The sequence below is a fragment of the Cydia strobilella genome, chromosome Z, assembly GCF_947568885.1.
Source record: "Cydia strobilella chromosome Z, ilCydStro3.1, whole genome shotgun sequence".
NCBI classification, from domain to species: Eukaryota; Metazoa; Arthropoda; class Insecta; order Lepidoptera; family Tortricidae; genus Cydia; species Cydia strobilella.
Window position 1 is genome coordinate 58,449,069 of NC_086068.1, and position 12,930 is coordinate 58,461,998.

Consider the following 12,930-nt stretch of genomic DNA (forward strand, 5'->3'; position numbering starts at 1 on the left):
TTTTACGCATTTTCTTAATCTGACGGTTACAATGTGAAAATCGAGCGTCGAACTTGTGGTCGTAGTTATAGAAAAATTCTAGCATTAACTTGGATCAAAACGACCAAATCCACAATCTACTTAACGATTTTTCAACCCTTTTTTTAAAAAAAAAAGTGACATTTTCAACTAAAAGGTACCACATTGTCGCTTGGCAATAAGGTCGATTTTCAATTGAAGCTATACAAAAATAGCGCCTTATTGACAACCGACAATAAGTACCCTTTTGATTGAGAATGGCACAAATTGCGTCACGTACCTGACTTTTTTCTGAAATGCCCCTATTAAACGAGGTACTAAAAAAACCCGCTTTTCCTCTGACCTTAGCATTATATTATAACTCTGTATTCCTACCCGAGGTAGCCAGCCTCCCGGTACGTTCTAATACTGCTGCTTCTCACTGCTGTCATTCACATTAAAGCTGTAGAATGTTGAACAACCCGGCGACACTAGTGCTATCGCTGTCTAACTTGATGGGCTAGAGTAGGATAGCTGCGAGCCATATTAGAGTGTGGTTGACGAAAGTTGAAACAAATAGATTTATGGAGACAGGTGCATAACACTATTCTCCTTTTAGGTTATCATCTACAATAGGGAATATCACGCAAAACTATACAATACAACAATGAGGGTTATCGTTTTTTTGCTCACCAGTTGGCGCCTCTGTTGATGGTGGTCCAAAAGACTAAAGAACAGTTGTCAGTCATTGAAGTAACAAGTGATATTTGACATTTCGAACTATGGAAAAGACCACCATCTACACTAGCGCCCCTAGCGGCGAATTCATACGCGTTAGCCCTCATTGTATACAAAATCGACTTTCATAATTATACCGCTAAGTCTAAGTAGGGTAACAGTTTTTTGTGCAGTTTAGTTTTGAAAATAATTTTTGTATACAATTGTATGGTGAAAATTGAGGGTGCGTAAATACTTTTGAGCGTTAGTGTATTATCTAATAATGTATAAAATTTGATGTTTTTGTTGTGTAGGCTTCATCCATCGCTATGCATTTAACGGTTAATAAGTTCTTTAGTAAGATCTAGTACGGAAAAACTTAAAACAAAATACATTATGCCGAATCATTTGCTCCATAATTGTATCCAGTAGTTAGACTTTCGTTATCCAGACTATTAGAGCGTTTTCACATTGTCCGATCCTACATCCGCGTAGTCAGGCCGCGGGGGCGACGGCTTTAGCGGTCACGCACACTACAGAAAGCATTATGCCTACACATACGCACACAAACAAATAATATCGGTATAACAGCTGACGGGGGGCTCCGGCGTGGCTGTTTTTATCGGAAGCGCGTTTGGATGTCGGAAGGCGCCTATGACAAAATAGTTATTTACGATACAAGTGCGGAAAAGAGGAAATTCGAAACAAGTGGCGATAAATTAAAACACGACCGCAGGGAAGGTTTTTTAAATCGACACGAGTTGCGAATTACCTATTCGCACGTGTATCGTACAACGTTTTACAGTACATATGGCCCTTTAAACTTTCGACATATGCACGAAAAGTGCTATTTGACGCACTAGTGCGAGAAAGTAGCACCATATGTACTGTAAACGTATTTATCGTTTTTTAGTAAATTTGTTTTATTAAATGCATAAATGTGACGTTTTCAACCAAAAGGTACCACATTGTCGCTGGTCGATAAGGTTGATTTCAAATTAAAGCTGTATGGAAATAGCGCCTTATTGACAAGCGACAATAAGTACCCTTTTGATTGAGAATGGCACAAATGAATACAGAGAAACACATATATCTTGCATTTCACTTCCTTCCGACATCCGATATCACATCGGATACAATGTGAAAACGCTCTTACGCTAAAGCAGTTTTCTAAAACAACCAAAGAATGAATTGACTTTACAGAAAAGGTTGTAGAGTCTCTGATTCTGTGATCTTAGTGTCTAATGTTATCTGCAGGGTTTGAACTTTTAGTGCAGATGACGTAAAAATGACGTCGTTTTGCACACAGGGAGCATTCCATCGTTACGTAAGGGACCATTCGGACCCATTTTTTCGACTACGAGCCCAGTTCTTTCCTGGCCTTTTTACAGTGTAATATGGGTATCATCTTAAAGCTGCTTGTTTTCTTAATAAACTGTTTAATTTACTTTTACTATAATACGCAAGTCGACAAAGTTATTCGGAAAGCAAATATTTCGTTAGCGATTCGCATGCAAAATACGCCAATGCTTTGTCCTACACGTAGGCGTTGCATAAATAAACAATTTTGTTAAAAAAATGTAGATGAAAAACTTACCTTTTTCATGGAATGTTCCACAGGAATGAAGTATTATATGTCGGTCGCTGAAAAATGTGAGTTTACCGAGCGAAATTGTGACGAACGACCCAATACTACTCGTATTACTTTATAAAACAAATGCATAGCGGCCGATACTGTCATTGTAGCGGCGAGCGGACGAGACGATACTTACATATGACTGAAGTATTTGTGTCATTTTCAACCAAAAGGGTACTTATTGTCGCTAATCAGTAAGGCGCTATTTCCATATAGCTTCAATTATAAATCAACCTTATCAACAAGCGACAACGTGGTACCTTTTGGTTGAAAACGTAACATTTTTATCGTGGTTTGTCAGTTTAATGTGAGTACTGTCGAGTTAACAAACATACAGGCCAACATTCCAAAATAGTTATATACGATACAAGTGCGGAAAAGAGGAAATTGAAACGAGTGGCGATAAATTAAAACACGACCGCAGGGAGTGTTTTAAATCGACACGAGTTGCGAATTACCTATTCGCACGTGTATCGTACAACGTTTTACAGTAGGCCCTTTACACTTTCGACACGTGCACGAAAAGTGCTCTTTTACGCACTAGTTCGAGAAAGTAGCACCATATGTACTGTAAATATATTTACAGAACCTTACTATCAGTGTCTTAAGGGGCCCACTGACTATCAGTCCGCCGGACGATATCGGCCAGTCAGTTAAAGGGCCCACTGACTATCAGTCCGCCGGACGATATCGGCCCATCAGTTGTTCGGAACTGTCAAATTTTTGTTCTAGCTGACAGGCCGATATCGTCCGGCGGACTGATAGTCAGTGGGCCCCTTTAGAACCAAAAATTTGAGTTCCGAACAACTGACAGGCCGATATCGTCCGGCGGACTGTTGGCTTGTAAAGATGTATTGTAACTCGACTGAACAATCGTCCACAGTTAAACGCTAGGTCTACCAAAGTCCAGTGTTAGTACAGTTTACAAAAAAAGTGTTGCCGCGTATATGGTTCTTGATTGTCACAAAGGTGATTGGAGTTTACTATGATAATTATTAATTATATACAATAATTAGAATCAATCGTCTTTGTGATATTAATTACTGTGTTCAACCTTCGAAAGCCCGAATTGTGTGTGTATAAGTGTGGTGTGAAGTGATTGTATGTGTGCACAATACACACTATAATTATACTTGTACAGTCGCAATCGGATATATGTGAGCGGTCAAGGCCAGGGGTCGGAAACCGGTATTTGCTCCATACAAAAATACCGGTATTATTACGTTCTTTTTCGTTCTTTTGTTTATAAATTCATTTTTAATGGGACGTTTTAATAATGCAAAATTGTTTCCTAAATACATGATTCAGTCCTACGTAATGAGCATAAAAAAATTCAAAATATTGGGCTATTTCGGGGTTTTTAAAAAATACCGGTTCCGAGCCCTGGTCAAGGCTCTCACAAATATCTGGACACGCCTCTATTGTCAAGGCTTTAGAGTGCGTATCTGAACACGCAATTGTGAACACCTCGGCCGCTCCGATATATCTGATGGCGACTGTACCTATTATTTTTTGTTATCTACGCGATCTGAAACAGAACACATCTAACATATCGAATCACTCACTATTGAACAAAAACATGGCTGATTAACCTCTTGCCTGTATGATAAGGATGCTAACTGAATTTTTAGATACCTTGAAATAAAACTTTGAAAACGGATTATATCGCGTATATTGAATTTATAATACATCCCGACGTTTCGAACCCTTTACAGCGTTCGTGGTCAATTTGTGACTGACTCCCGACCACCCAACCGGGTCAGTCACCCGTTGACCACGAACGCTGTAAAGAGTTCGAAACGTCGGGATGTATTATAAATTCAATATACGCGATATAATCCGTTTTCATAGTTTTATTTCATGAGTAACTATCGCGGTAACTTTTAGGTACCTTGTTGCATTTTTTTTTCGAGATCGAGTTTTTCTGCTATATACACAACTGAAGACCCACGATTTTTGACCTCCGTAGTACGTATGGAAGGTTAATGTCAAGCAACAATTCTTTTTTTCGTATTTTCATTTAAATCACCCCAGAAAAATCATTTTTCAGTAAAATAAAACGGATCACACCATGAAAATTTGGATCAATAAATAATATGTTACGCAGAATGCCTGCAAATTAAAATATAAGCTTCGTTTGCAACTGAACGTTTTATACAATAAGCATGTACAAAATTCATTTGTTCATTTGCACAATTTGTTGAAATCGAACGAGATATCTACGAAACTTTCGCTTACCATAGTGTTTATTTATTAAAAAAAGAAGTACCTACTATAGGTTAGGTAATTGCCTAAATTGGTTATGACAAATAAGCCATTTTAATATCAAAACACGCGACAGCATGCATTGGCGGAGCCTACGTCCATCCGCCAACGCGTGATCCCGCCGGAGCTCCTAGTTATGGAGCGAAATATGTCGAGCAATCTTCGACTTACTTAAAAACACGTGAGTGACCAGTTTTAATACAGTTACCTTTAAATAATTAGCTCCATGCATGAATTTATTTTTATTTTTGGATTCATAATTAATATCGTTGGAACACCGGAAATGATAAAAACACTTTTGTAAACCTTAACATTATTTTATTAAAAAATATTTAAAATGTTGAAAATTTTTGAGCGGTTGAAACGCTCATAATTTTTGGCGCGAATTCGACAGAGCGTGATGACGTCACACGTTGGGCGGCCCAACTGACGTTTGCTACTAATGACACTAATCTGTCGAACGCGTGACGTCACGTGGCGTTTCGAGCGATTCGCTCACTAGCTTTTCGCGGGCAAATTTTTGTACTTTTTATTTATAATTTTAAGTAATTAAATGGTAATTTAAAAACGGAAATGCATTTGTAACATGATATAACGGTAACAAACATCCGAATAAAACATATTTCGTTCAAATATAAACTTCATGCATGAGGCTAATTGAATAAAATGTGCATACATACAGTCAGTTCACGATATCACCCATGTCATTCAGTTCACAGCCACACAAGGTGAGCTTTCTGGGGCCTGTTCGAGAACGGTATTAGACTTATATTATTAGACTTTCTTTAAATCTACCCTTGCGAATATAATTTCGTTGCCGTATATTTTTTTTTCATAACATTTACCTTTGTAAAAACGTTTAACAAATATTCCAAAATTACAATATTGCGTCAGCTCCCTCTTAAACTTAATATTTACGCTTCGCGCCAAAAAAACTTCGGGCTCCTGTCCCCCCCCGTACAGTTCATACAATATGTGTCCATGTCAACACTAGCAATATGAGTCTGGCCGTTTGAGATACGGCCCCTGATCTCAATAGATGATAATCATATAGGGTATTTGACTGTATTTAAAAAAAAATTTACACCATGCATGAAATAAAGCACCAGAAGATTAATAGAGAAACGTGGACAGCAGTTATTTTTAGACACAATTTCTAGTTTAAACCCGTATGAAACTAAGAGTAGGTAATTTGATTGTGACGTCACATGCTAGTGTTTCAAATAAATTCCATAGTAGCAAAATCGTTTTGACAGTTCGAAAAAAGTAACTGATTTGACTAGTAGTCACCCTATTGCTTCCTACCGTGAGTCTTTTATTCGTTTTTCGATGCTACTGACTCATAGACATAGTATATACAAGTAGTTATAGACGCGCCACCGAGCGACCGGGGGCAAGAGAAAGAATATATAAAATTTGGGCAGCATAGGATTTTTTGTCTTTCACTCTTATAAATTTCGGTATTTCGCCATCGCCTCCTACCTATGATGCCACCCGGTCGGTGATAAGGACAAAGCATGGCACTATTTTCTCTTTCCTCTTATTGGAATCGCAATGAGACTATCTTTCTCTATCAAAGTCAGGCCCTCGTACTGACTGCAGGCTCGCGTTCATTAGAACTTGCCAAGATATATATAAAAAAAAATAAGCGTGTTCGAATTAACCAGCCACAAAACAACCCAACTGTAAATTAATTTTTAACAACGCCTCCAACGATGTTATTAAGCTTAGAATAAATTTAAAAGTGGAATAACTACTGCCTTGGGTGAGACGTAATATTCTTTCAATCGGAAATATTCTAGGCAAATTCCTATCACTAGGATACTTAATTTACTCTTTGGTTTGCATGGATGGCCCCACCATAGCTTGCCCCTTTTTCGATAAGATTTGGCTTAAAGGGCTGGCATCTAAGACATAAAATTACATTTAAAAAACTGGCCAAGTGCGAGCCGGACTCGCGCACCTTTTAGTATTTGTTGTTATAGCGGCAACAGAAATACATGATCTGTGAAATTTTTAACTGTCTAGCTATCACGGTTCATGAGATACAGCCTGGTAACAGACAGACGGACAGGAGAGTCTTAGTAACAGGGTCCCGTTTTTACCCTTTGAGTACAGAACCCTAAAAACACCATTAAAAATGTGTTACTATTTTTGCACAAAAGCTTTTAACCTGAAAATGAAAACTTTTAGTAAACTATGCAGTAAACATCAAAATACCTTGCACTATGCTCTCTTTGACCGACGCCAGTAGATGTTTGTCGACCTATCTAGGGACACATTTCTAGGGATTGACAGGGCAAGCTATACTGGCGCCATCTGCTAAACATTTCGACCGGCCAACCCCATTAATGATTAATTTGAAGACAAGTCACATTTCCCGAAAGTGCAATCTATTTTAGACCTTGAAGCGAAATCCTTAAGTTGAAATTCTATTGGCGCGTATGTGGTCGATAAAACGTACTATTGACTGGAAAAGGGTTGATAAAAATTCTCTAATAATCTTTAATATCAAAATCGCTGTTTTGATTATAGCAAAGAGGATATAATAGCATAGAGCGGTACTGTCATAGTAATTTTTGTAACCACAGTAAATTCACTGCCATCTATCGACACACTTTAAAACTAAAAATGAAGATTTATAAAAATACGATAAAATATATTTAAATATGGATAAATGTTTTTTTTTAATTTGCATTAATTATTTTTATGATTTTGACCCATGTTCTTTCACTGATATGCGTTAAAATTGTTAAATAACACGAAACCGTCAACGCCCTCTATACGAGAGTAGGCCAAAGGTAGTGGCGCCATCTGATCGAGAATCAAATTTTCGTGATTTTCAAGGCACGTTTTTTTTTCTTAGACTGTATCCATCAATATCTGAGTAATCAATGCTTGGCATTTTCTAATCTCAATTCGAATATAATTCTCGAGCCTGGACCGATATACATGTAAACACACGTTCTTATAGCGTATCAAACCGACTGCTTTCACTTTCCACTGCAATTATGTCTAAACGGCAATCTAATTACCGCCACCATTTTTATCCATTGTAGACCACAGTCATATTTTCTGATGACGTATAATTTTACACAGGAAAGTGGAAGCGACGCTCATCTACTAGTATTACCTACTTGTTGCTAGCTACATGCCGAAAATACGCCGTATTGCAGTATAATGACATGGCCAGCGTAGTATTTAAACATGTACAAAATTATTCTAGAAAACGCTTTCTTGTATACTGATTTAGCTTTAATTACTTATTAATTTTTTAATTCTGCTTATAAAGTGGTAACTTAAGAGTCAATCTGAGAGGAATATGAAAAAATGTCGTAAATATATTAATCAATCAGATCAAAGGGTTATATATGTGGTATTTTCTATAAAAAGGGACCTAATTGTCGATGGCGCTTACGCCATTATAAACGATGCTCCGATATAAATACAATGCCGCGCGACGCTGTGCGGCGTAAGCGCCATCGACAATAAGATCTCTTTTCATAGAAAATGCCCCATATAAATTATCAATGCGATAACGAAATTTCGTGAAAGATAGAGAAATTTCGTTTTTCGCGGTAGGCTCTCGGTATACAGGATAGCGTCTTCTGGTCCAAAATGTGTTTAGTTCTCACTAATATAAGCTAGTGTGTTATCATTTTTAAATGTGTAGTGCTTGCAATGCAAATAATTTTAATAACTGACATCACTGAACAACTTTGGAAACAAATTTAATTATTTAATTAAATATTTTGATTTGTGTTTTAAATAGTCACACCACTATATATAAATTATGAACTGTAATAGATGTCATATATTAAAGAAAAAGTGACGAAGCCCTCCAGTGGTGAAGGCCGGATTCGAACTGGCGTCTAGCTATCGCGGCTAACGCCATGAACCCCTAGGCCACCTCGTCACGGCGGTACTCTTCACAATTTCTCGACTATATGCCATCTTAGTAATCGAGAAATTGGGACGGGTACCGCCGTGGCGAGGTGGCCTAGGGGTTCATGGCGTTAGCCGCGATAGCTAGACGCCAGTTCGAATCCGGCCTTCACCACTGGAGGGCTTCGTCACTTTTCTGTTTAGTCAAAAACAAATTCAGTAAAATAAATAAGTGTGAATGCTTACACATTCTCCTTTTGACCAAACTTGTCACTTGACGCCTATAGCCGTACCACGAGTTGACACTTGACGTTTACGTTAGCGACTGCGTGAACTCGATCGCATTCCCTCTGTATCGCACCAATTAATTTTACACATCGTAAATTATCTGATCTTGAATATAAATCATGGAAAAATCGCATTGCACTCACTAAACATTGGCTGTATTTGTCTGTATAAAACCCTGTGTATACTGTATTTCTGTCGGACGTTTGAACAAACATTCACGAATGTTTGTCCAAGCGTCCCTCGCTTTGCTCTCACGCGCCCCACATCGCCTGCCCATCTGTTGCTCATCACCCGCCTTGCCACACTAAAATACACCTTAACACCTTGCTAGTACGGGCTGAAATCGAACGCTGCAGAAGGAATAAAGTTTAAAGTCTTTTCCGACAGAATTTTCTTTGTATTTGGCTATTGATTGTTTGCAATCTAATTGCCACAGCTCCATAGAAACGACAATGGAAAGTGGTCATAATTAGGTTTTGGTTTAATTGCACCTAATTTTAGTTTTATAATTACTAGATCCCCAAAACAAAATAGTGTCAAAATGCCCGAATCCCAGAATGCCTAAATTTGTTTCTCAAAATACCACATTCTCATAAATCTCATAATGCTTAAACTTCAAATCGACGTGGTATCATAATACCTATATGTCAAATTACCTACATTATTCTATATTACCGTGTTTAGTTTCTGCGGACTGTTAAAAAAAAAACAACAAATTAAACTATAGTTGGTCAAACCAAATTGTCAGTAAATAAGAACAAAAAAAACTATACTCATCCTTTTCTTTTGGGTGCGTGTACTTGTGTAAGACAAAGATAGTATGATTATTCTGTCTGTCTATGTTTGAGATGAGACAGTCCTTTGACAAACTATAATTGTTAATACGACAAAGGTTATAAAATTGCGCTTAAGGCATAGTCAAACTTGTATATTAAAAAACCGGCCAAGTGAGAGTCGGACTCGCGCGCAAAGGGTTCCGTACCATTACGCAATAAACGCAAAAAAAATCGCGTTGTATTAGAACCCCACTTAAATATTAATTTTATTCTGTTTTTAGTATTTGTTGTTATAGCGGCAGCAGAAATACATAATTTGTGAAAATTTGTGCGGAGTCTTAGTAATAGGGTCCCGTTTTTACCCCTTTTTTATGGAACATGATTTAATAAAAAAATTTTTTTTAATATTTAGGTATTTTGTGATTTGGATGATATGAATAAGTCATATGACGTTCGGCTATTTTTGAAGTAAAAACATTGACATTTAGACTCTTTGGGATTAATTTGTGTTGAATTTTGGGATAAATAAAGCCAATGGCATTATATTTAGTTGCAATGAAACCAAAGCATAATTAGATGCAACCGCAGACGTACGTAAGGGTCTTATTACACCTATCCAATGTGTATTTGCGTCTCACATTTTCCCTAATAAGAGATTGAGACGCAATGCACATTGGACACAGAAATTATATAGGTGGAATACCATCCTAATGCCTCCTATACACTACCGGCGATGATCGTTGGTAGTATCATCGGTAAGATCATCGTGCAAGTATTCACATGATCGTCTGTACAACGCAACAACCCGGCGATTTCTTGATGCTTGCCCAAAAAACCGACAACTCACGGGTCGCTGGCGGGGACTATCGAGTATGCCCTCTACATTATCGTGCCCACCAGTCATCGTCTATCATCGCCGATAGTGTAGAGTAGAAATACAGCCAATTATAGCTCCTCGCCTGCGACCCGTGTGTTGTCGGTTTTTTGGGCACGCATCAAAGGGAATCGCCGGGTGGTTGCGTTGACAAACTTACTACAGGCGATCATGTGGATGCTTGCACGATGATAGACGATGATACGTTCAACGTGCAGATAGTTGAAAGTGTAGAGGAGGCATAAAACGAGTGTTCAACGGACAATGAATGAAGATAGTATTCCTTTCATCTGCAGTGTTTTGTTGTAATGGCTCCTCTACACTATCGGTGATGATAGACGATGATACTATAAACGATCATCGCCGATAGTGTGGAGGAGCCATAATGCTTGCGGGCTAGTGGTACTTTAGCTGTACTTAAGTTGATTGTGGATTCACTGAACATATTGCAATAAGTCATTTTTTCTTGCTTTTGTAAATGACAATCTAGTATCAGACCTGTCAGTATTGGTACGAAGGCGATTTATTCCGAAACCGAACATTGCTTTCACGCAGTTCGATTTCGTATACAACTACCGTCGTGCCGAATAATACCATATTGCACAGGCATTAAGGTTGCTTTCTGTATGTGAGCTCACAATCCGGCCTGCTTCTAGCGTGGTGTAGGTTTCATGTCCATTATCATCGCTAACAACCGGGCACATGGCAGTATGCGCAGCTCTTTGGTTCAAAAAATAGTTTATTGTGATTTCCCCAACATTACTTTATCCCTTCCTGATTATTCATTATTCCTATTATGATTGTGACAAGTCAGTTCCACCATATTCGTGTCCCACCTACGTAATAACTACCACCTTTTTATTTTCTATGGACGCATGAGAAACTCACCGCAGATTTCTTTGAAAAAGGCCGTTCACGAACAGTAACATACTGCCCTCTTATATTTAGTACACACATAACTTTAGTAACCCACTTTCTATCATGATACCTAATCTATAGATTTCTCGTCATAATTACCACCGCCTTATAATTTTCTTGACTGCGCTATAACCATTTATCGTCATATTTATGACTATGACCCTGTCTCAATTAATAATAGACACTTTAACTCCTCAACCTTGCCATAATTACCAAATCCTTTTCAATACCTATCACTTTTTAATTATATAAGTATGTAACGATAAAATTGAGAGAAAAATGACCAAAGAGCTCGCGTTGCGGTACGGGGCGTGACCGTATGTCGCGTCGCAGGCTGGCTTCACTCGCTCGCTGGACTCCTCAAGAGGAGGCTGAGCGGTTACGTCAAGTGGCATCACGTTGCAGGCAGGCGGGAGCCGCACCCGCACTCCAACAGGTGAGCTGATACTAGCTAGTTTATACAGGCGGCTTCACTCGCTCGCCTCCTCAAGAGGAGGCTGAGCGGTTACGTCAAGTGGCATCACGTTGCAGGCAGGCGGGAGCCGCACCCGCACTCCAACAGGTGAGCTGATACTAGCTAGTTTATACAGGCGGCTTCACTCGCTCGCCTCCTCAAGAGGAGGCTGAGCGGTTACGTCAAGTGGCATCACGTTGCAGGCAGGCGGGAGCCGCACCCGCACTCCAACAGGTGAGCTGATACTAGCTAGTTTATACAGGCGGCTTCACTCGCTCGCCTCCTCAAGAGGAGGCTGAGCGGTTACGTCAAGTGGCATCACGTTGCAGGCAGGCGGGAGCCGCACCCGCACTCCAACAGGTGAGCTGAAACTAGCTAGTTTATACAGGCCGCTTCCCTCGCTCGCCTCCTCAAGAGGAGGCTGAGCGGTTACGTCAAGATGCATCACGTTGCAGGCAGGCGGGAGCCGCACCCGCACTCCAACAGGTGAGCTGAAACTAGCTAGTTTATACAGGCCGCTTCCCTCGCTCGCCTCCTCAAGAGGAGGCTGAGCGGTTACGTCAAGATGCATCACGTTGCAGGCAGGCGGGAGCCGCACCCGCACTCCAACAGGTGAGCTGATACTAGCTAGTTTATACAGGCGGCTTCACTCGCTCGCCTCCTCAAGAGGAGGCTGAGCGGTTACGTCAAGTGGCATCACGTTGCAGGCAGGCGGGAGCCGCACCCGCACTCCAACAGGTGAGCTGATACTAGCTAGTTTATACAGGCGGCTTCACTCGCTCGCCTCCTCAAGAGGAGGCTGAGCGGTTACGTCAAGTGGCATCACGTTGCAGGCAGGCGGGAGCCGCACCCGCACTCCAACAGGTGAGCTGATACTAGCTAGTTTATACAGGCGGCTTCCCTCGCTCGCCTCCTCAAGAGGAGGCTGAGCGGTTACGTCAAGTGGCATCACGTTGCAGGCAGGCGGGAGCGGCACCCGCACTCCAACAGGTGAGCTGATACTAGCTAGTTTATACAGGCGGCTTCCCTCGCTCGCCTCTTCAAGAGGAGGCTGAGCGGTTACGTCAAGTGGCATCACGTTGCAGGCGGAAACAGGCGAGTCTAGTTTGTTCAATTACCT

General features: G+C 40.0%; 1 protein-coding gene across 1 annotated transcript in view; it reads left to right on the forward strand.

Annotated features, from left to right (window-relative positions):
- LOC134755229 (dual specificity mitogen-activated protein kinase kinase 7-like) overlaps positions 1 to 12,930 on the forward strand; it is a 53,667-nt gene that overhangs the window by 32,298 nt on the left and 8,439 nt on the right. The window contains exon 17 of the mRNA XM_063691752.1: positions 11,690 to 11,792. Within this exon, the coding sequence (XP_063547822.1) occupies positions 11,690 to 11,792 (103 nt within the window). The remainder of the gene's footprint in view (positions 1 to 11,689; positions 11,793 to 12,930) is intronic.